Source organism: Aedes albopictus, chromosome 2 (genome assembly GCF_035046485.1).
Source record: "Aedes albopictus strain Foshan chromosome 2, AalbF5, whole genome shotgun sequence".
NCBI lineage: Eukaryota > Metazoa > Arthropoda > Insecta > Diptera > Culicidae > Aedes > Aedes albopictus.
Window position 1 is genome coordinate 143,036,913 of NC_085137.1, and position 25,575 is coordinate 143,062,487.

A 25,575-nucleotide genomic window follows, 5' to 3' on the forward strand; every position below is an offset into this window, starting at 1 on the left:
ACAATTTTGAGTTCTGTTTGGCCTCTTTCGACAGAAAACATGTTGCTCTACACGTAATGCCTACTGCAATTATCCATATTTTGAAGTGGGAACCTTCTTTTTTCGCTGAATTGTTCATCCACTTCCTAAAGGGGTCCAAAGTACCTCCCTCACCCTAGTTGATGTTACTTGCCTATGATCAAGATTCTTGTCACATCTTACACAGTAAAACCACGTAAAACCCAATACAAGGGTGACCCGATTTTGTCAGCCTTTAAACCTGATTTTGTCGGCCTTTTTCTATTTAAAAAAAATGTTGCAGCGTAGAAACATCAGTTTTGGCCAGACGGGTGTTTTGGCGTTATTCAGACTGTTACTGCCTAAATCGGCATAAATTTATTTTTTACTACTAGATCCTAATATAATAAGGACTGTATCGGAAATTAACTATAAACATTCAGGATGCTCTATCTCGAAGCATGTTTGGTTTTATCATTTCGGTTCTTCTATCAAATCTTCACAATACAGTCAAGTTTAGAACAGCCTGAAAAAAATTGAAAAATGTTTAGCATTATTGAAAATATTGTAGAATGAATACATCTCACAAATTAAAGTTTTGGACAAATTGTTGTTTTTTAAAGATTTTTCAGCGTTTCAATAACCTGTAGCGAATAAAACTTGTACGGCGAAAAATCCAAAAAATATTAATTATTGTTAGCAGTTATGTACACATAACATATCACCGAACACCAACTTAAAAAAAAATATTTATGATCGAAAAACCCTCAACATTTAAAAAATGACCTATCCTAAAAAAACACTAATTTTTTGTCGAACTTTGACAGTCTGTTTTAAATATCTTCAAAGGTTATACAATCCCGTTCTCTACTAAAGCTACCTCGTCGTGAAGTTTAAAAACATTTCCAATTAAAAAAAAATTGAATCATCAATTTAATGTATTTTTTATTTGCGTAATCGTGCGTTGAATGAGCATCAAAAAATAGGGTCCCTGAAAAATGACCTTTTTTCATTTTTAAGAATTGCGCTAAAACGGAATCGAATTTTTTCTTGAAAAAATTTTTTTACCTATATTATGAGCAATCTGGGAAAGAATATATTTGCGCTAATAAATTTAAAAAAATCAAAAAAATTTCCATTTTTTCCGCAATTTTAAATTTTTAAGAGGTGTCCAAAATTTCAAGATCATGCGTTTAAACTTTGAGATTGATGACCATGTAAAATAATTATTTTTACAAAAGCAAAAGTGCCATTCCTTTTTCTGAGGATTTATATAGTACCTCCAAAAATAAAATTATTTATAACTTGAATAAATTATTTTTTAGGATGTTTTGAACATATATAGTTAATTTCCGATACAGTCCTTATGATGATTTAAGCTGTGAAAACTGCGGTATTCTGTCTGATGTTAGTATGTGTGGAAGCTACCAGGCAGTTGAGAGGATTAGCAATGAAGTGAAAGTGCTGTCACATTGCCCCGTAATAGAGTATAAATAAGTAGTGTCTTTAGAGTAATTGTGAAGTTATAGATATAACCAAGATAGGATATCACAAAAACCATAGAATTTGATTTTATAAATGTAAGAAACATATTGTTTCAAAATCAGTTTCCATGTGCATATTTTGGCAAGGGTGCTTCTAATTTGGCTACTCCCACAAGGCCAACATAGAAAAGTTCAGAATATGGCCAAAACTGAAGCATTACACTCAATTCTGGTTTTACACGACTTTTTTTTACGTGTTTCTCTTGAAGTTACGCGACTTTTTTTACACGATTTTGGTCATTTTCGGATGGCAAACCGCGTAAAAAAAAATCCTGTGGATTTTTTTTGCGCGATTCCTTGAAATTTCGCGAACTTTTCTTACACGAACTTTTTTGCACGTAATTTCTGCATTTCTCCTACAAAATATAGATGAAACCTTTCATTTGACACAATAATAGTTTTCATAGGGTTATTGTTTATTTTTATGAAAATGATTTCCTTAAGACTGGCCAAAACCTAACACCTTCGTTATATTGTTTATGTCTTTACGTAGCAATCAAGTCTTCTATTTTCTGGCGCTACATCTTAACCGGGACAGAAGCCAGGTTATTGTTCTATGAGCAGTTTCACAGTTATTAATAGAGGGTTTCCTTTGCTAATTGACTGTTAATTGACCATTTTGCCTTTTTGTCTAGCGGATTCTTCTAGTTTTCCCTGCTGAGATTTTATCTATATTTCTTCACGACCTCCTTATGGGTTTCTTTCAGAAATTCTTCTGACATTTCTCCATGAATTCGTGCTGGGATTGCTTCAATGATTTCTGTTGGATTTTCTGCATAAATTCATGCTGTGCTTGTTTCAGGAATTTCATATGGAATTCCTCAAGCAATTCCTGTTGGTATTCCCCCAGAAATTCCTCCTGTGATTATTCCAGGTTTTCTTCTAAGAATTATTTTAGAGATTTCTCAATAGATTCATACGTGTTTCCGCATACGTGTTCGTCTTTGTACTGTAATCTTTTATGTAAGTAAAGTTACTTTTTAATTTGATATTCATTTACACCTGCAGTGTATACCATGTGTTCCGGCCACCCCGAACTCCAGAATTTCAGATATATCTTTTAGAGATTCATATAGAAATTTATACAGGAATTCCTTCAGGAATTCTAGCTGGAATTGTTCCTGAGAATACTGCTGTGATGCTTCCAGGATGTCCTCTCGTAATTCCTTCAGGGATTTCTCCAAAAACTTCTCCAGGTTTTCCTCCAGAGATTTTATTCATGGATTATCCCTGGGTTCCTCTGGCGATTTCACCAAATTCTCTTCCAGAGATTTCATGCAGATTTCATTCCCATGTGGGGAACTTTCAAGAATTTCTCAGGGGATTTTTAGAAGTTTTTCCAGGGTATTCCCAGGAATATACCTCTCTGAATTTCTCCAAAGTTTTCACTATAGTAAATAACACCGTTCAACAATAGACCCCGTGATAACATGTTTTTGAAGTGAGATTAGGAACCGTTTATAAACCACGTAGACCTTTTAGGGGGAGTGGAGAGAGGGTATGGACAGTCTTCGCTCCATACTAATTTCAAAAATTTAGTATGGAAAAGATTCACCAGCGGGAAGTCCTGGAATGGCAAATTTTGATCTAAGTACATGGTTTATGTACAGGCCCAAACTAAATGATCCCATCCCTGGATTAAACATTGTTTAATGCTACAAACTATCAAGTCAGGGCCGATTTATTTATCTCTACATCTCTACTTAATTAAGGCCGACTTACCCTTATACCTAGTTACACCAAATGTGTTTTTGATGACACTCGAGCAAAGCCCAACAGCAAATCTATGTTATACATGTTATGTTATGTTATGAGTACAATACATGTTTTGTACTCAGGAGCAAATTGATATCACATTTTGATATCAAATTTGATTTCAAATTTTGCTTGCTGTAATTTTAAATCAATATAAATACCAATTTAGTGTTAGAACAGTTTTAAACCTTTTAGTAAAGTACCGTGTACACACCAAACTTTGCGCAGTTAAGAAAAATCAAACTTCGTGTCGTTCTAAAAAATATAAACAAACAAAATATTTCATGAACAACTTCCTCACACGATAGTCCAATGACCTTACTTTGAAACTGCACTAGAGAAAAAAATAATATTACCCAAACAAAAAAATACTTAAAATATAAAAACTATTTTATTGCCTTGTTCCTAACTTTGCGCACAAAATCTTCGATTGTTCCTAACTTTGCGTATGCTTAAACTTAGCACAATAAGTCATCCAAAAAACCGTTATTTAATGCTTTGACATTAGGTTAAACTAAAGATGTTCAGATACGTGTCCTTAAGGCGAAACTGGAAGCGTTTCCTCATTTTTTTGGTTTTTGATTTTTTATTAAATAACGAAGCAATATTTTCAAAATCGGTTTTCGTGCACATGTAGAGCACGGATCAAGGTACCTTCTGAATTTTTTGGTGGTGGAAAAAGTTTTCTATTTTTGCAGAAACCATTTTTATGTGAAATTATATTCAAAAATGGTTTCTGCAAAAACGAAAAACATTTTCCACCACGACAAAAAATCAGGAGATACCTTGATCCATACTCTACATGTGCACGAAAACCGATTTTGAAAATATTGCTTCGTTATTTAATCATTTCATTAGTGCAATTATATTATTACATTCATGATTTGATATCAACCGAAAAACTCACAATTTGCTAACATCGATAGTAGGGGTAGGCGGGGCATAATGAGCAACTTAAGCATTTTTCCATCAAATCCAGTAAATTAAGCGCAATCAATGTGTAATTTTGAGTATAATCCTCATTTGAACCTTAACTGACAAAAAATAACCTTTGGTAATTTCGAAAAAAGCTATACTGCCCCCACTCGCATAACAGTCCCATCTTTGCTGGCATTCCTATTCATATGGGACAGTTATGCGAGTGAGGGCAGTATAAATGTTGCAAAATTTGATATTTCAGGCCAAACATATCTAAAGGTCCTATCTGCAGAAGAGAGGCTCTCTTTGGTTTCCCTTTCTTTTGTTATCTCGTTATCTCAGCTGTCTTTTGAATTGTGGTTGTCTCCTTGCACAGAGCGATGGTCAAAGCGATTGTCTTTTGATTTATACTGCAAAAGTAGTTGAAAAGTGTACCTTTACATTGCAATAATTGAAAGAGAAAGTGAACAAAGAGAGCCTCTCAAATGCAAATAGGGCCTATTGAAATGTTTGGCCTGATTTGTAAAAACGTATATGATATATACACGGAAAAACGAAAGTACCCAAAAGTGAGTTCATTCCACCCAACTTCGAGGTTGCGTGCGGGAAGCCAATTTTGAGTTGCTGGAGTCGATGTTTAGGTAGGTAGTTTGCATTTAGGCGTATACGGCCAAAGTACCTAAAGTCAAGGTTCTTTTTACTCAACCGTCAGTTAAAATTACTCAACTTTCGGTACTGTGCCACTTACTCAATTTTGGCTTCCCGCATCGAACTCTCAAAGTTGGATTGTTTTGCTATTCACTCTCTGACAACAATTAAGAGAGCGAATGAAACAGGATGCAAAAAAGAACTCAAAAGTGAGTTAAAAAATACTCAAATTTGGGTTCTCTTGTTTTTCAGTGTAGAGATAAGTGACATTTCAACACACGAACTTTTTCCTCACAAAAAAATGCACGCTAATTCAAAGGCTATTCAGATTGCATATGCAAATATTACCCAATCAAATTTGGTAAAACGGGTAAATAATGGTAAAACTAACATCCGGGGTAGGAGTTCAAATGTTTTCCTCGCAGTTTCACAACTACATCTACAAAAAAGGCACGCATACATTTGAACGTGATTACCGCTATAAAATCGTGGATTGCGTTTTGGGGATGGGGCAGAATGATCAATCTCTGTTTTGTACACAATCAAATGCTAATTGACTGTTCTTGTCAATCATAAAACATATCGGCAACAACCAATGAGAATTTGAGGGGATTATGGGGTTTAATTTGTAAGGAACTGTGGGGTTCCATGGAGTTAACTTTTAAGGCATTTTTGAAGGGTGATATTATACAGATACTGATTTTTTCAAGCAAATAAATTGAAAATTAATGACAAAACCTTACTATATTAGACCGTCCCAAAAAAAAAACGATGTTTGAAAAGTCAAGGTGCTCAACCCTTAATTGAAAGATATGCATATTTGAAGCATTTTTGTAGAACATTTCGATTTTCTAAAAAATCATTTAGAGGTTCCGCTAGGGCGATTTTTGAAAAACGGCCTTTTTTCATGAAAAGTCCCAAAAAAAAACATTTTTTCGTAATATTTTTTCAACTTCTGAATTTTTTCAATATTTTTGTATTTTTCTATGGACCTCTAGGCATTCTTGAAGGGGATAAGTTTTTGAAATATTGTATTTATATTGACGGCAGAACCGTTTTTGTGCTGATAAAATGACTATTTTTGAGAATTTTTCATATAAATTTGAGAAAAAAATACATGAACGATTTTTTATTTTTAGTTTTGAAAGTTTGATCTGATAGTACTATTTGTATGCGCCATTTCTCTAAAAAAAGATTTAAAATATCTTGTCTAGAAGCTGAGATATTAGGATTTTAGTAAATGGACAATATTTCAAATTTTTGCAAAACTTTGTATATTTGGAATATTGACACTTCATGTTTGTATATTAAAAGAAGTTAAAAAAAGCTTTTCTTGTTGGATGGTCAAGATTGTTTAAACATGGATCTTTTATTCTGGGCTGGTTGGCAGTAGATTCATGAAGAGCTTTTATCTGAATAACTACAAATATGACGGGTATCATGGTTACTAGTAGCAACGCATTTATTTCGAGATTACGTCGTAGATTTCCCGACTACTGCGCACATTGTTTCTGAAATAGGAACGACCATTTCATGCCGAGATTATATAACATTGATAAAATCAATAAAAAACATAGTTAGGACATGATTTTTACTGAAGACTTGAATTTGAAATGTAATGGACAATTGGTATGAATCTCGGCAACGGGGGTGCATAGTTAATCGAACAAACGCCGATTGTCATACAAAATTGCCAACTTTGAGATGGTTGACCTATATTTCCTTTGAGGAAACTCAAATTTTGATACGAAATCGACACGATGAAGAATTTTGCGTATAAGAAATACAAAACATTTCTGATTACATGTGTGGGCGTAAGTGCAAAACTGATCGAACAGCAACACACGTGTAAATCAAAAGACTGCCGTTGTCCGATCACTTTGATACATTTTGGTTGCCCTATCGTGCCTAAGCTTGTGATCAGACACGATTTGTATTTCGTATGTGCAAAATTCAGCATATTTGCAATTTCGTGTTAAAATATTAGCTCAATTCATCAAATAAATAACCGTTTAGCAATCATAAGATCGCGTATTTCCACAAAAGCCTATTATTGTCTATTATTTTCTAATTCTTTTAAAATCACTTCTGACTTAACTTAGTTATTTTTTTATTGATTTCATCACTATTATGTCATCTCTGCATGGAATGGTTTTTGCTACTTCAGAAAGGGGTGTAATTGTCGAGAATTCCACGACATAATATCGAACTAATAGCGTTGCTACTCGTCATTGTTGTAGTTATTCAAATAAAAGCTCTTCATGAATCTACTACCAATCACCCCAGAATAAAAGATCCATGTTTAAACTAGCTTGGCCATCCAATAAGGAAAGCCTTTTTAAGCCTTACAGCCTTTTTAGCCTTACAACTTTTCATATACATATATTTCATATATGTACGTACATTGGAGTGTCACAAGGACCTTACAATATCCCAAATATACAAAGTTTTGCAAAAATTTGAAATATTGTCTATTTACTAAAACCCTAATATCTCAGCTTCTAGACAAGATATTTTAAATCTTTTTTTAGAGAAATGACGCATACAAATAGTACTATCAGATCAAACTTTCAAAATTGAAAATAAAAAATCGTGCGAGTATTTTTTTCTCAAATTTAGATGAAAAATTCTTAAAAAAATAGTCCTTATATCAGCACAAAAATGGTTCTGCCGTCAATATAAATACAATATTTCAAAAACTTATCCCCTTCAAGAATGCCTAGAGGTCCATAGAAACATACAAAAATATTGAAAAAATTCAGAAGGTGAAAAAATATTTCGAAAAAATGATTTTTTGGAGATTTTTCATGAAAAAGGGCCATTTTTCAAAAATCGCCCTAGCGGAACCTCTAAATGATTTTTTAGAAAATCGAAATGTTCTACAAAAATGCTTCAAATATGCATATCTTTCATGTAAGGGTTGAGCACCTTGACTTTTCGAACATCGATTTTTTTTGGGACAGCCTGTTACTATATGCATCTGAAGGAGAAAGCCAAAAGAGAAATTCGTTTGTTTAAGATGTTAATAACCATTTTCATTATTTTTCCACCAGTTGCTCATTTTACCCCACCCTTCTACAAACTTTTTAAAGTATATTTTTGACTCAGGCATACGCGCCAACTTGTGACGTAGTTGGGGGGGCGAGGCTTCTCAAAATCAACCAAATTCATAAAATTTCGACGCAGTTCATCTAGTTTAGGCATATTTACGTGAAAACTTGTGCATTGAGCAAAAAAAAGTTGAATTTTGTCCAATTTTGGAGAGCTTCGACCCCCCCCCCCCCCCCCCCCCAACTACGTCACAAGTTGGCGCCTATGGACTCAGGAAATATCAAGAAACTTGATAGATACCCACTACGTTCATATTTCGATTCCAAAACCTTAGGTCAGCTGTTTCTTATAAAATATTTCCCTAGTAAGGAGTGTATCGGAAAGTAGTTGAAAATGTTCAGAATGCTCTATCTCGAAGCTGGGTTGGTCTTTTCATTTCGGTTCTTCTATGAAATCTTCACAATATAGTTAAGTTTAGAATACCTTGGAAAAATTAAGAAAAAGTTTAGTATTATTGAAAATATGGTTAAATGAATACACCTCACAAAATAAAAATCTGCACAAAATGCAATTTTGTTAAGATTTTTCAACATTTCAAAAATCTGTAACGAGTAAAATTTGTACGATAAAAAATCTGGAAAAATATTGATGCTTGTTAACAGTTATGTACACATAACATATCATTCAACACCGACTTTCAAAATTCATATTTTCGACAGAAAAATCTCCTATATCTACAAAATGGTTTACTCCAAAAAACGTCTATTTTTTGGTCAAACTTTGAAGTTCTGCTATTAATATCTTAAAATGTTATAAAATTCTTTTTTTTGCTCTAACTTACTCGTCCATAAATTAAAAAACATACCCTATTTAAAAAATGCGAATTTTTCATTTTATGTATTTTTTATTTGCGTAAACATGATTTGGAGGAGCATAGAAAAAAGGGGTTCCTCAAAAATGGCCTTTTTTCATTTTTAAGAATTGCGCTCAAATGCAGTGGAGATTTTTCTTGAAAAAAATAATTTGCCTATATCATGAGGATTCTGGAGATTATTATATTTGCACAAAAAAGTTAACAATTTTCGAACATTGTCGAACTTTTTTTCGCAATTTAAATTTTTTAGAAGGTGTGCAAAAATTTAAAAACATGCGTTCAGTAATCTAGGTTAAAACCCATTTAAAAGAATATTTTTAGAAAATCATAAAAGCCATTTCTTTTTTCAAGGATTTATACAGTATCTCCAAAAATAAAATTACTTAAAAGTTTTATTAAACTATTTTTTAGGCTATTTTAAACATTTTCAACTACTTTGCGATACACTCCTTACATGGCCACTTCACGCATTTTAACTATTTTTTTTTTCAAAGCAAACGGCTTTTTTGACAAATATTTCGTCATCAATTCATTGGATTTGAGATAATCAAGCTACAATCAAGCAATTTGTTTTGAAAATTTACAGAGAAAATACAAGGTGCACATTATGCTCCGCCTACCCCTAGTTTTCAATTTACTGTCACAGGAACATTTTTCTGCTTGCTTCATTTTGGATGTTTTAACTGTTAAAACAACCAATACTACAACCTGAGTTATTAAAATTTGAAATATCCAAACATCAAAGTTTTCAATTTGCTATCTGACTTTGTCCGGGTGTAGTGTCCGGAGGAAACGACTGGTATACCCGGCGAAGCAGAGGGTTGCGTTGCGGCAGCCAAGCTTAGAAAGCGGATGTTATATTGATTGTGAATAACATTTGGCAAAAGTCCTGGAAATTTTCAATGCAATAATCAGACTTTATTTTATAAACAATGTAATAATATTATATCAAAACTTAGTTACTCCACAATTCACGGCATTATATGAGCAGCCACAACAACCTTCCTAGGATATCGGTCGATTCACCGAATCGAAAAGATCACCCTTGTGATCGGCAGCGTTCGGAGCAGACTCATATGTGCAGATTGTCACCCCGTGATGGTGTGCCTCCGTGAACTCTCCCTTCAGTCCAATGTAGTACACGGTGGTGTTCGAGTCTCCGTAGTTGGTTGGGAAATGAATGGATAGATGATGTACCGATGAGAATGTAACAACTCTGAGGAAATTAAACAAGAAGCGTTAGTTATCGAAAATTGTGCTATGAACTTCAACTTACTTAGTGGAATATTCGATAACACCGTTCGGATCCCGTTCCAGTTCAAACTCTTGATCCGCCGGAGCTCCTACATCATCAAAGGTCATCTTTGGTCGGTTTTTGAATCTGAAATGTGAATTTCCGTTAAGTCATTTTCAATACACACACGTTCACGCTACTCACAATCTCATCTTCTTTGGATGGCCATCGTCATTGGTGCCCACTACAATGATTCCCTTCAGTTTGATATTTCCGGTGAACGGTATGTTGAAAAGCAGCTCCTCATCAGCATCGCTGGTAACATGCTTGTCGAAATCTAGCCGTTGACTGTAGGGTTTGAACACCGTCTTTCCAGATCCTTCGACTTCTTCGTTCAAGCACTCCACATTGATCGTGTCGATTTTCTCGTACAAACTGTACTGGATGCCCATCTCCAGTTCGTCTTCTATGCCGAGCGCTTCATGCGCACAGGCCCCACCGTGGCCATGTGGATGATTATGTGACATTACGATGAAAATCCGGGATTTTTGTCCGCTAATGAAATCTTTCGACCGCTTTCATGAAACTCCATGGAATCATAACAAAAACAGCCGACCGATCGACAATGACGTTTTACTTTTTGGCAAAGCGTTCGCTTGCTAGCTGCGGTCCGCGCGGGAAGCGTTTTGTTATGATATTTGCTTCGAAAGCTGGAGGAACTTTGCTTCGAATGGATGCCAGCACCTGAGTTTGCCTCTGCTTTTGAGCATCCGGGTGAGAAAAGTCAGGGAAATCTCACCCACTGGCGGAGGAAAATGTTGACGAACGAAAACTACGCATAGTGGTCGTAAAGTAGAGATGTGAAAGTCAAAATTGAAATTGTACTTCAGTGGAATGGTGTATCTCGGTATCTCCACGAGTATTTAACGAATTGGGCGTCACAGTTAATTTCCTTTTCGACTTCTGCGCATGGATAAATCACGAATACTACTGCCGATTCGTCATATTGCTAATGACCAACCCAGGAAATGTTTTATTTTTCTTGTAACGAATCATTTGGGGTTTCATTATTGATATAATTCCTTTTCATGTATTTATTGGCGATTTCTACACAGACTGACGGGAAATAATAAACATCATTATCTGCGATTTAGATTATATTTGGCATATGTTTTCAGAAAAGCAAATAGAAAGTTTTCCGCTAAAAAAATGTTTTTTCGACCCTCGACTCGAGTAATTTTTAAAAAGGTCCTTAGTATTTTTACATATTTTGAAAAATTGTATCTTGGAATCCGATGTTGAGCTTGAGCTTGAGCATTGGTGACCGTACACTTTGTAGTTGCGACTCCGTGATTGACCTGAACCAGCGAAATTGCACAGAGAATCAATAGGCTTGGGGCTGGGGATTTGCCACCATCCTCAATGTACACATTTCGAGAGCTCAAACTTCCTTGGGTCAATAACGGCGCTGGCCACGTCCTTACGGTCTACCGGGGAAGGGAAGGAATGTTAGTTCGACAACCGTTGCTACTAGAGGTTGTACACTCAGCGAAGTAAACTACCGAAATTCATGAAAATACTTCATGAAATTTAGCCATAACTTTAAAGTATGGATGCCATAAGAATACCTTATGAAAATTGAACATGCTTATTATGACCTAATTACATAAGATAAACTTATGAAAAGAGCAGTACAAGCGAAAAATGATGCAGACTGGAATAGATCCATGAGTGTCGAGATCACTGAGCCATGCCCAACCCACGCGGCTATCGACGTTTGAGCAAGCGCTTTAGAATATTATGTTGAAGCATGTGCATCGTAGTAACCTTGCAATCCAGAATACTGAAGTAATTAATCATAGTAGTCATTAATACATGTATGTCAGAAATAAATTCATTCCTTCCATTACCGTTAACCTAGCTACACGCATTTTCCTTAATTCTAAGAGGTTATGGGCCCAGTAAGAGCTAGGTGAAGAAACCGAGAGCAGCAAAACGAAATGGATTCGAAGCTCGGTATAGAAAAGCTGACAAACGAGAACTACCCCCAGTGGTCGTTTGAGGCGGAGATGTTATTGGAGCGTGAAGATCTCTGGAAGTACGTCGTCGATGCGGCTCCCAACCCGGTCACTGCAGCGTGGACAACAGGGGACAGGAAGGCTCTAGCGACAATTGCTTTATTGGTCGAGAAGCGACAACATCCACTCATCCGAGACGTCAAGACTGCGAAGGAAACCTGGAGTCGATTGAAGGAGCAGCACCAGAAGACTACAATGTGTTCAAGAGTATCGCTCATCTGTCAAGTCTGCGATAAGAAGCTATCAGAAGGAGGAGATCTTGAAGCACATATGTACGAACTGGAGGAACTGTTTTCAAGACTTCAAGGTGCAGGAAAAGACCTGGGAGAAGATGTGCAAGTGGCAATTCTTTTGCGAAGCCTTCCGGCATCCTACGAAAGCATCCGGACAGCGTTGCTGGTTCTGAAGGACGATGAACTGAAGATGTCTTTCGTCAAGGGAAAAGTTTTGGACTACGCCCGGAAGCTACAAGAGAATGATACTTACCTTACCGGTCAGGCTAAGGCCGGGGTGGCCTCTGCTGTACATAGTAGCCGCCTCCATTCCACTCGGTCAATGGCTGTTTGTCTCCAGTTCCGCACTCTGCGTAGGGTCCGCAGATCGTCCTCCACTTGGTCGACCCACCTAGCTCGCTGCGCTCCACGTCTTCTTGTACCGGTCGGATGACTCTCGAGAACCATTTTAGTCGGGTTGCTATCCGACATCCTGATGACGTGACCCGCCCACCGTAGCCTCCCGATTTTCGCGGTATGGACTATGGTTGGTTCTCTTAGCAGCTGATGCAGCTCGTGGTTCATTCGCCTTCTCCAAGTCCCGTCTTCCATCTGCACTCCGCCGTAGATGGTACGCAACACCTTCCGTTCGAAAACTCCAAGGGCGCGTTGGTCCTCTGCACGTAGGGTCCATGTTTCGTGCCCATAGAGGCCGACCGGTCTCATCAGCGTTTTGTAGATGGTTAACTTCGTGTTACGGCGAACTTTGTTCGATCGTAGAGTTCTGCGGAGTCCAAAGTAAGCACGATTTCCTGCCACAATGCGCCTCTGAACTTCTCTGCTGGTGTCGTTGTCGGCGGTCACCAGTGAGCCCAAGTACACGAATTCTTCAACCGCCTCGATTTCATCACCGTCGATATGAATTCGGGGTGGCGGGCGCGATGATTCCTCCCTGGAGCCCTTTGCCATCATGTACTTTGTCTTCGACACATTAATGACTAATCCGATTCGCCTGGCTTCACTCTTTAGTCGGATGTACGTTTCCGCCATCGTCTCAAATTTACGAGCAATAATATCAATATCATCGGCGAAACCAAGCAGCTGAACGGACTTCGTGAAAATCGTCCCACTCGTGTTTATCCCCGCTCTTCTTATTACACCTTCCAAAGCAATGTTGAACAGCAAGCACGAAAGACCATCACCTTGCCGTAACCCTCTGCGAGATTCGAAGGGACTCGAGAGTGCCCCTGATACTCGAACTACGCACATCACTCGATCCATCGTCGCCTTGATCAACCGTATCAGTTTATCCGGGAATCCGTATTCGTGCATAATCTGCCATAGCTGTTCTCGATCGATTGTATCATACGCCGATTTGAAATCGATGAACAACTGATGTGTGGGCACCCAAGTAACCAAAAGTTCAGATAAAAGGGTACTTTATAAGCTAAGCAGCTTGTTCGAAGTTGCTCATTAGCCTTCTAAGCAGCTTCATTTTTAAGTAATTTTGGAACTTGAAAGTTCACATAAGCACGCTGGATAGCCTTCTAAGCAGCTTCTGACAGAACTTTGACAAAATTCATACAGAAACAAAAATGTGTTTTTCAGAATCACAACCCTGTTGGTGGGGTTTGAGGTTTCACGTCTGGAAATTGCTTCTGATAATTATATTTTTACACATGTCGCTGCTATGTAGATTTGAACTGGATCCTCCTGCGTGATAGCCTGCCGACTTACCGCTGCGCTGCTGAAGACACTTGACAAAGTCAAGCTAACTTCACTACTGTACAAATGTGCAAAACTAGCTGCCGACAGAAAATCGATTCAAGTCAGACTTTACCTACTGTCCAATCCATCGCAACTGTAGTACTGTGGTAGAGCATAGGGTTCTCACGCAGCGACTATCGGTTCGATTCCGATGGGCGGCATTTTTTTTGCTCAAGCCCAGTATTCATTGATTTGATAATTTCATATTTGTCTTTTATTCGTGTATGCTTAAACAGTTGTTTTCTGTAAAAGAAATAAATTTAATCTTCATTGAAACACAATGCTACTGAACTGAACTTCTATGAACTTGAAAGTTCCGACAAAGTTCCGAGTAGCATCTTAAGCAGCTTTAAAGTTCCGCGAAGTTCAGATAAAGTTCCGAATGGAACTTTCTGGCTGCTTAAGAGGCTAACAATGAGCCTTGCCGGAACTTGTAACCGAAGTTCCAGCAAGGCTCATCGTTAGCCTCTTAAGCAGCCAGAAAGTTCCATTTGGAACTTTATCTGAACTTCGCGGAACTTGAAAGTGCATTTTGTCATGGGAAGCGGAACTTTTGATTACTTGGGCACGTTGTATTCGCGGCATTTCTGCAACACCTGGCGGATGGCGAACATCTGGTCCGTTGTAGCGCGTTCACCCATAAATCCAGCCTGATATTGCCCCACGAACTCTCTTGCAATCGGTGATACCCAACTAACAATTGCAAGTCACAAACAAGCAAGCTTGCTGAATTGTTGCTTAATAATGGTAATGATAGCTGAACTAAAATTATGCTCAACACGTAACTGTTTAAATGATTTTTCAATTGAGAAAATAGTCAATGTTCGACTTTGCTCATCGGTATCAACAATGATAGATTAAAACACTTTTCAAAAGTTTAACAAATAATTTATTCGACAAGCATTGATTCTTTAACAAAAGAGTTTAACAAAACATTTGTCTGCATCTTATTAAGCTGATGTATCGATAAGCATATGCTCCTGAACAGTGTGGTTTTCACTTGTCAAATAAACGCCTTCAGCCCGTCATAGTTTGACACGGAACTTTGCTCGGATTATGGGATAAATCATGGCTAAAACTGTTTAGAAAACCAAGTTATTAACCTTTCAGGACGCGCGCCATCAAGCAACCGAAACTGGACTGCGCTCACGCTGTATACGACGAGCGAGGATTTTTGGTAGTGTTGTACTTTTTACAATAGCGCGCGAAGGGTTAAAGAACCAAAATTTTAAACGAATCACATAAAATAAAACAGAATAGAATTATGTACATAGTTTAACATTGAGTGCCAAGAGACGTAATCAACGTAAAAATGAGGCATTTATTTATTATTACTGGTATGTAACAAGATATCTTGTACCTTGATTATTATATTTGGATATCTTCCGCAGCAGTTTGATTGTACGAGACGCTTGGATCGATGCATTTGACATTTCAGTGCTGAATATTGTTCCCACAGTCACCTAAATCATCAAACATCATTCAGAAATCTACAAATTTCAATTATCCCTAAACATCCTTATGCACTATTTATTGAACATAATATCAAGATTCCATGACAAAAGCATACATAAAAAAATGCTAGATTACCTCAACAGATGCTGTGAATGCACCACGTCCAAGACCATATCGCACCACATATTGTCATACATTTTTAAAGATCGATATTTAATAATAAAAATAAAAACATATTCATATTGCAATTACTTCGTCTGGAAACAATATCTTCAATAAGGACCAACACTTTTTGGCCACATTCGATACAAGTTTTCTCACCGTGCGATAAAAATACTGACAGCGAAATCAGAATGGAAAACACGTGTTTTGGGCTGAACAGCTGTTGAAGTATAAGGCGTTGTTCAGTTGATTAGCACGTGCTGTGTTAATTCACCACTGCTGAACACAAGTTTAGGAGTGATCATTATTGAGTCATGGGAAGATTATGTTTTGCTTTGGGTGCTGCATCTCACCATCTCTAGGATGGCGCAGATAGGAAGGCATGCGGCTGGCAATCGACAGGTCTCGAGTTCTAATCCGGATTTAGGTAATTTTATATGTAATTCCTATTCCATAATAGGTGTTCTCAACACATGAGTGCAAAAATTACTCTCGTGAGTGGTTCAACATTTTTGCATTTTATTTATTTTCAGTCATTTTTGCCAAAGCTGAATAACAACTTTCTTGTACATTTGTAAAACGCTTTGAACAACAAAAAAATAAGTTGGTACACAACGTGATGCTTTATAACTTCTCCAAATTTGTGTGAACAAAACCCGAACATAGGTTGTACGTGAAAATAATTCAAATGTTATTCAACATTATGCTGAATTAATTCGTCATAATGGTGCCTGTTAAATGAGTAATTGTTAGTTGGGTAGACGGCGCCACAGTGTCTAATGCGGGGTTATTTTTTGATTCTCTGCAAGGCACATTCATTAGTTTGGTGAATATTAGTGAATCCGGATACCATCGTGACGATTTAAATTATGACTTTGCTGGTTGAAGCCCATGCAGCAATTGGTAGCATCCCTAAAACAGTGTCCGTTGTACGATGTAAATATACTAATGTTACACAAACAAGAAACAACATGAGATGGATCATGCGCAGTAGATGCGGAATGTTGCATTGATAATATCAACAATCAGTGAATCAGGTGTAGTTTCAGAATAACATTTTTTTTTAAATGGTTTGATCATTGCATATTCCATAGTAGATACAAATATGTATGTTTTGTATCCCAATCACTAGGTTATAGCAGCTAACTAGGTACTAGTGTTAACCGCGAATATAGGTAACTATTCATGAAAATGAGCAGTGAGCACAATACTGTTCCTGGTTGTCCTAGGCAACTGCATTTGCAAACATGTCGGTACAAATTTGCATTTACACACGATGGTGGAATGCAACTGTGTGTGAGTGGTGGTGCACCTTTTGCATCCTTCCACCCTCAACCCTCTTCAGAAGGAACTAGTGTGCGGTGCATGGTACTGGCTGGATCAAAATTCTCTCACTCATTCGGTTCGCCGTCGTTGAACGTTTCGGTCACGCGAAGGAAAAACCGGCTCGTACCTGGTAAGGACCCGCGAAAAAAATCCTCTCTGAAAGATTGATTGAGGTGGTGAAGTTTTTCATTGGCTAATAAAATTTATGTAGCACATGAAATCTTCGTTTAGTTTTGTAACGTATACCTGGGCGCTAGCACCTAGTGAAACATAAGTGAAAAATGTCCGTGAGCCAGAAGACACAGTGACTATAGGTGAAAATTTGTGCCAGTTTTTCCCGGAGAGTTTTTGCTTGGATCGGATTTTAATAGTGTTGTTGTTCGTATATCTACTTGAAGTTCTGAAAAGTGCTTAACAACCTATTATTAATCTACTAGTAAAAGGTTCTGATTGTCACACATACAAGAAGATCGCGTGGGCATGGGAGAAAGATCGCGCGAAAGCGGATGCAGTTTTTCTCCGGCTGACGGGCTGCTGCCACCCCACTATTGATGCTGCTGCCTTCGTTGTTACAGCTTTGACAGTGTTTCTCAATGCAAAAAAAAATATTTTTTTCGTTAGCTGTGTTCTCAGTGAAAGCTAGTTGACAAATAGAGCATTTCCAACTTAAACCACGAAAAAAATATGTATCAATTTTGACTCGACAGTTTTCAATTTCAAGAGTTCTGTTATGTACTAGATTTCGTGAATCAATTATTTACTTATCATCAATTATTAACACATAACATAATAAGTTTCCTCCCCTAACTGTTAAGAAATGCGTATAAAAAACTAATTTTCATAAAAAAAACTCGAAAACAGTTTGCAATGAGAGTAATGTTTACCGCGGATTTATGTTAAATGCAGGGATGGGAACACTCACTTGCAAAGAATTACACTCACTTGCTATTTTCTCAGCTCAGAAGCGTGCAATCAAGAAACGATGTATGGACGACTTTTGCCTTGTGGTTTTTTTTCTCAAACTTTGTCGAATAGAGTAGGGATCGCTCACGAATCCCAAAGTCGTGACAGAGCTGTGAATGCGACTCTCCACGAGGTGAGTGTAAATTACATCCACCTCGTGGAGAGTTGCCTTCGCAGCTCACTCACGAATTCGTTATGCGTGTGTGACCCCTACTCTATTCGGCAAACTTTTAGACAAAATCACAAGGCATAAGTCGTTCATACATCATTTTTTGATTGCACGCTTCTGAGCTGAGAAAACTGCAAGTGAGTGCAACTCTTTGCAAATGAGTGTTTCCATCCTTAGTTAGATGTCACATAATTTCAATTTTCCTAAAGCCTTGCCTTACCCTTCGCTTTTTTATTTATTTTTTTCTGTAGAATGCTGACTTCCATTCTCAAAATTTGCCAAGTAGCCCAGGATGGTCAAATGCTTCAAAGGATTTTTTCGAAGACGAATGGAACCATGTAAAAAACCCGTTCGAGACTTATAATGGCCTCAAAGAGAATTCCAGCTGATTTTTATATATAAGAACAAAACATGTTTTGCATAGAATTCGTCGAAAATTCGAAACCTGTTTTTAATCAAAGCTGATTTGCTCACTTGCATCTTCCCTCAATTCATATCATCTTATACTATCGATCTAACGTCGATGGGAGCTGAGAACGGGGAATGCTTTCCACTAGATTCGCTTTGATTGCAATTATGTACTTTTGCATCCTCTGTATCTCTCTCCAAAGTTCCGGTTTTTTACACGTTCATCCATAGAGCACACGACTAGCGGGCGAGGATGATGACGACGGACGACGACAGCGATGGATGATCCGATGATCAGAGTTGTAGGGTTTTTACGGCACGACCGGCATCTGTCAGATACGAGAGTACCTGCTATACTCTCGTATCTATACTACTGCGAAAAAAAATCAGTTAGGTCATCATCACAGCTCTCGTCATAATATCGCCCTAAGGGGCAGGCGGATCGGCATTACTTTCCAATATCTGCGACCCGCGGCGAAGAGTGATGCGATAGAAATGTAATAAATCTATTCTTGGTACTCGCTTTAATTAGACCTCTAGGTAGGAGGAAGTGGATAGGAAGGGAACGGACGGTGCGCTCGGCCTCGGCAACTAGAGCTCCTTGAAGCGGGGAGGCCTCGGTAATGAAATAATTGTAGCAGATGCACTCATCGTTGATGAAGGATTGACTAACTCGATAATGAACGTTAATCATGATGGAGTGTCTTGGTTGGTATGCGGCGTGTGTGGTGGCGAAGGAATTGAATTATGCATCCGAGCGGTGACAGATTGATGTGATTACGAATATTTTACGTTCGAGGGAGTGTGTAATCTACTTTCAGAATATTTTTCATTTCTTGTTAAATAGAAGAACGATGTTATCGAGATTGTATGTATGCGTTCTCTAAAAGGGTTATCGCTCCAGGCATACGCGCCCACTTGTGACGTAGTTGGGGGGGGGGGGGGACAAAGCTCTCCAAAATTGGACAAAATTCAACTTTTTTCAGCTCAATACACTAGTTTTCACGTGAATATGCTTAAATTAGATTAATTTCGTCAATATTTTCCGCAAGAACCTGCAGTCGAAAAAAATTCGCCCCGCACCAAATGCACCATGTCAAAAACGCTGATAAGACCGGTGGTTCTCTACGAGACCCGGACTATGATCGAGGGAGGAATGCAAGCAAGCACTTGAAGTGTTCGAGCGTCGGGTACTTACGACCATCTTTGGCGGCGTGCAGGAGAACAGTGTGTTGCGCCAAAGAAGGAACCACGAGCTTGTTGCACTCTACGACGAACCTAGCATCCAGAAGGTCACAAAAGCTGGAAAGATACAATGTTGTGGCATGTTGGGCATGTTGTGAGAATGCCAGAAAACAACTCTGTAAAGCTGGTTCTCGCAAGAGATCCAGATGGTACAAGAAGACCTGGAGGGCAGCGTGCAATATGGGTGGACCAGATGCAGAACGATCTGGCAAATGTTGAAAGGACTGCAGCTACGAACCGAGTTTTGTGCCGAGGAATTGTAGATTTAATTTTATTGTACTACACGATAAATGAAATGAGGGTTTTGAAGGAGTTCCGGAGGCGTTTCATGGGCGTTTGTGGAGGTTTTGTAGGGTCTCAGGTGCATCGCAAGGGAACTTCAGGAATATTTCGGAGTCATTTCAGGATGTCTGAAGAGTTCAGTAGGGATGCATGAGAGGTAGGTGGTGGACCTGGGAGGGATGAAATGGGAGGTTCTTTACCCTTCAGGACGCGTGCCGTTGTAAAAAGTACAATACCACAAACAAACCTCACTAGTCGTATACAGTCCAAGCGCGGTGCAGTTTTAGGCTAGAAAAGGCGCGCGTCCTGAAAGGTTAAAGAAGGTTCTTGGAGTATGATTATGTAATTCCTATGAAATAATCTCTTTATTCTAGGGTAACTAACAACACCCGCGAGTAAAGGCCTGAAAATCTACAAACATTGTTCTATACAGAACTAATTTGCAAAGATGTTCTAGGTTATCCAAGAACTTCCGCCGTGAATAAAAACCTTATAACAAGCGAAATAAATGGATTGTTGTTGCATAACTAATACGGTGCAACATCCTACAGGTTTATGGGGCATTATGCTAAAGAAAAAAATTACGGGGATATCCCAGGCTCTCCAATAACTTCCGCGAGTAAAGGCCTTAAGATCTACAAGCGTAATCGATGAATTGTTATTACATCGCTGATACGGTGCAACTTCTTTCCAAAGATGTTTTAGGTCCTCCAAGAACGTCCACGAGTGAATACCTTAAGATCTACAAGTGTAATCGTTCAGTAATGTAGTCAGTACTTAATGTAATAAACCCCATTGATCACGCTTGTGGGTCTTAAGACTTATATTCGCGAGAATTCTTGAAGGACCTAGAATATCTTTTGGATATCAAGAATCTACAGTACTATCTTCAGTAATGTAATAAAACCCAATGATTACCCTTGTAGATCTTAAGGCCTATATTCGCGGGAGTGCTTGTTTGGTCTAGAACATCTTTGGAAATCTTTACTCTTTAAAATTATCTTCCATTGATCTGTAGGGTGTTGCTCGCATCAATAATGTAATGAAACCCCATTGATCACGCTTATAAATCTTAAATCTTATATTCACGCGAGCTCTTGGAGGACATAGAACACCATTTGAAATCAGCACTCTGCAGGAAAATCTTTCATAAACCTGTAGGGTGATGCTTCGCATCACTAATATAGCAACAACACATTTGACACGCTTGTACAATATTTTTGCGAAAGTTCTTGGATGATCTGGGTCGTCTTTGGATACTATCACTTTACAAAACTACCTTCCATGCACTTGTAGGATGTTACATCGCATCAGTAATGTAACAACAATCCATTGATTACGCTTGTACATCTTAAGACCATTACTTACGGATGCTCTTGGATGACCTATATCATACATATCTGGAAATTCTTCCCCTGCAGAGCAATGCTTCATGGACCTGTAGGGTGTTGCACCTTGACAGGATTATAGTGTTGCACCAAAGATTGTATTGTAATAAACATATTGTAATAAACATATCGATTTTTAAACATGTTTTAAATCTGAACTGCCCTACTGTAGGTCTTAACACCTTTACTCGTGAAAGTTCTTGGATTACCTAGAACATCATGGAAAAGTAGTTCTTCACAAAACCTGTAGGATGTTACACCACATTAGTAATGTAACAACAATCCGCTGGTTACGTTGATCTCTATCAACTAACGAAAGCTCTTAGGTAAACTAGATCATCTTTGGAAATTAGTTATTTGCAGAACAATACTCCATGGAGCTGCAGGATGCTGCCTCGTATGAGTATAGTACTGTAACAACATTCCATTGATTATACTTGTAGGCCTTAACCCTACGCTTAAGTTCTTGGATGACCTAGAAAATCTTTGGAAATTAGTACTCAACAGAACCATGTTCCATGGACCTATAAGACGTTACACCGCATCAGTAATGTAACATTGACCTATCGATTCTTGTATGTCCTCGACTTATGCTTAAGAAAGTTCTTAGAAGTACCACTCCCCCTATCATTTATCACCCCTGAATACACCCTGCACTTCCCTTAAGTCAACTCGCTAATTCTTTCTCGTAAACCAACCTTATTCGTATTCTTAGTACTCCCAACTATTTTGAACACTAGCAAATTCAATTTAGGTGACGTTAACTGCCAAGGAGGTATCTACATAGCTTTTATCTAAATGGAATCTGCCTAAATGGAGATTCCGGTGTACGTGGAAATAAGACGACGGAACGAATGGTGCAACGAGGACCAGTGCTGCAATTTTTCGACAGGCCTTTATGATAGCGATATTTTGCTATTTTCATTTTCTCCGTTTTGGTTTTCCTGTCAAAGTTGCATTCCGATCAGCAACGTGGGAGCGAAAAGAAATAGGAACTCACACTCGCACGCAGCGTTCTGAAAGCGACGGGGCTAAATTTCCATTCAATTTTCTGTAGTTGAGTGTTTTCACCCGTGGTAGCGTATAGGGCACTCACTCTCTCCAGACGAATGGCCTGTCAGCATGAGTAGTGTGTGGATGATTGGGAATTGACCTTGTTGGGTCGCTAACGAATGGAGCTCTCGGACTCTGTCAGTTCTCACATCGAGGAACAGAAAACGACTGCCGCAGTAATTTATTTTCGGCTGAAAAACAGGCACTGACACTGATATTTTAGAGGACTGATGAGAACTACAGAGCGATTTTGGTGGATGACACAGTCCGGGCTACAAAAAAGCCCATATAGACGATGCAGTAAGCGCATGGGTATTCAGCAAGACCTTGCTTAGGGTTACGGGTTCGATTGCCAATTGTTTCAGGAACTTTTCGTAAAGGAAACTTCCTTGACTTACTTACCTTACTGATCAGGCTAAGGCCGGGGTGGCCTCTGCTGTACATAGTAGCCGTCTCCATTCCACTCGGTCCATGACTGTTTGTCTCCAGTTCCGCACTCTGCCTAGGGTCCGCAGATCGTCCTCCACTTGGTCGACCCACCTAGCTCGATGCGCTCCACGTCTTCTTGTATCGGTCGGATGACTCTCGAGAACCATTTTAGTCGGGTTGCTATTCCGACATCCTGATGGCGTGACCCGCCCACCGTAGCCTCCCGATTTTCGCGGTATGGACGATGGTTGGTTATCTCAGCAGCTGATGCAGCTCGTGGTTCATTCGCCTTCTCCAAGTCCCGTCTTCCATCTGCACTCCGCCGTAGATGGTACGGAACACCTTCCGTTCGAAAACTCCAAGGGCGCGTTGGTCCTCTGCACGTGGGGTCCATGTTTCGAGCCCATAGAGGACGACCGATCTAATCAGCGTTTTGTAGATGGTTAACTTCGTGTTACGGCGAACTTTATTCGATCATAGAGTTCTGCGGAGTCAAAAGTAAGAACGATTTCCTGCCACAATGTGCCGCTGAATTTCTCTGCTGGTGTCGTTGTCGGCGGTCACCAGTGAGCCCAAGTACACGAATTCTTCAACCGTCTCGATTTCATCACCGTCGATATAAATTCGGGGTGGCGGGCGCGCTGATTCCTCCCTGGAGCCCTTTGTACTTTGTTTTCGACACATTAATGACTAATCCGATTCGTCTGGCTTCACTCTTTAGTCGGATGTACGTTTCCGCCATCGTCTCAAATTTACGAGCAATAATATCAATATCATAAGCGAAACCAAGCAACTGAACGGACTTCGTGAAAATCGTTCCACTCGTGTTTATCCCCGCTCTCCTAATTACACCCTCTAAAGCAATGTTGAACATCAAGCACGAAAGACCATCACCTTGCCGTAACCCTCTGCGAGATTCGAAGGGACTCGAGGGTGTCCCTAATACTCGAACTACGCACATCACTCGATCCATCGTCGCCTTGATCAATCGTATCAGTTTATCCGGGAATCCGTATTCGTGCATAATCTGCCATAACTGTTCTCGATCGATCGTATCATACGCCGATTTGAAATCGATGAACAAGTGATGTGTGGGCACGTTGTATTCGCGGCATTTGTGCAACACCTGGCGGATGGCGAACAACTGGTCCGTTGTAGCGCGTTGGCCCATAAATCCAGCCTGATATTGCCCCACGAACTCTTTTGCAATCGATGATAGACGGCGGCATAAAATTTGAGAGAGTATCTTGTAGGCAGCGCTCAGTAGTGTGATCGCGCGGTAGTTCCCGCAATCCAACTTGTCGCCCTTTTTGTAGATGGGACACACGATACCTTCCATCCATTCCTTCGGTAATACTTCCTCCTCCCAAATCTTGGTAATGACCCTGTGTAGTGCTCTCACCAGTGCTTCTCCACCGTATTTTAGAAGCTTGCTTGCTAGTTGATCTGCTCCAGCGACTTTGTTGTTTTTCAACCGGCCAACATCCTCCTCAATCTCTTGGAGGCCAGGGGCCGGAAGTCTTTCGTCCTGTGCACATACTCCTAGATCTGTTACGACGCCAATTCGATACTTGCAACGTCGCCATTGAGGTGCTCATCGTAATGCTGCCGCCACCTCTCGATCACCTCACGCTCGCTCGTGAGAATCTTCCCGTGATTATCTCGGCACATGTCGGCTTGTGGCACAAAGCCTCTGCGCGAGCGGTTCAGCTTCTCGTAGAACTTTCGTGTGTCCTTAGCGCGGTACAGCTCTTCCATCGCTTCGCGATCTCGTTCTTCCTGCAGGCGCTTCTTCATCCGGAAGACTGAGTTCTGCCTGTTTGTAACGTGCCTCATTCGCTCTCGTACGGTGTTGCAGCATTCTCGCCCATGCTGCATTCTTCTCGTTTTTCAACTGTTCACATTCGCCGTCGTACCAGTCGTTTCTGTGATTCGGAGTCGCGAAGCCTAGTGCTGTAGTCGAGGTACTACCTATGGCGGATCGGATGTCCCTCCAGCCATCTTCAAGTGTAGCTGCGCCAAGCTGCTCTTCCGTTGGTAGGGCCACTGCTAACTTCTGCGCGTAGTCTTGAGCCACTTCTACGTTACGAAGTTGCTCGATGTTGAGCCGCGGCGTTCGACTTCGACGCGTGGTGATAACTGTCGAAAGTTTTGAGCGCATGCATACAGCGACTAAGTAGTGATCCGAATCTATATTCGCACTGCGGTATGTGCGGACGTTGGTTATATCCAAGAATTTACCGTCGGTTAGAACGTGGTCGATTTGATTTTCTGTTTGTTGGTCGGGTGATCTCCAGGTGGCTTTGTGGATATCTTTGCGGGGGAAGAAGGTGCTTCGGACTACCATACCACGGGAGGCTGCAAAGTTTACGCATCGCTGGCCGTTATCATTCGATACGGCGTGCAGGCTATTTCGCCCGATTACCGGTCTGTACATTTCCTCCCTTCCTACCTGCGCGTTCATGTCGCCGACAACGATTTTCACGTCACGCGGCGAGCAACCATCGTATGTTTGCTCTAACTGCGCGTAGAACGCTTCTTTCTCGTCATCGGGTCTCCCTTCGTGTGGGCAGTGGACGTTGATGATGCTGTAGTTGAAGAAACGGCCCTTAACTCT

The 25,575-nt window shown here is 39.5% G+C and overlaps 2 protein-coding genes across 3 annotated transcripts in view; one reads left to right on the forward strand and one right to left on the reverse strand.

Annotated features, from left to right (window-relative positions):
* Positions 1-9,679: 9,679 nt before the first annotated feature.
* LOC109416523 (PITH domain-containing protein GA19395) lies at positions 9,680-10,650 on the reverse strand. The gene is made up of 3 exons (XM_019690595.3): positions 10,226-10,650; positions 10,064-10,168; positions 9,680-10,003 (listed from the first exon to the last, which is right to left on the reverse strand). Exons 1-3 carry the CDS (start codon positions 10,546-10,548, stop codon positions 9,793-9,795), a joined length of 639 nt encoding a protein of 212 aa, XP_019546140.2. The 5' UTR covers positions 10,549-10,650; the 3' UTR covers positions 9,680-9,792.
* Positions 10,651-16,777: 6,127 nt separating this feature from the next.
* LOC109398535 (uncharacterized) overlaps positions 16,778-25,575 on the forward strand; it is an 81,828-nt gene continuing 73,030 nt past the window's right edge. Inside the window, exon 1 of one of the 2 annotated variants that reach the window (XM_062850571.1) lies at positions 16,778-16,802. The gene's annotated coding sequence lies outside the window, so the exon portion shown is untranslated. Of the gene's footprint in view, positions 16,803-17,035; positions 17,152-25,575 lie in introns of those variants that run through there. The other variant, XM_029858654.2, reaches the window with a different exon arrangement.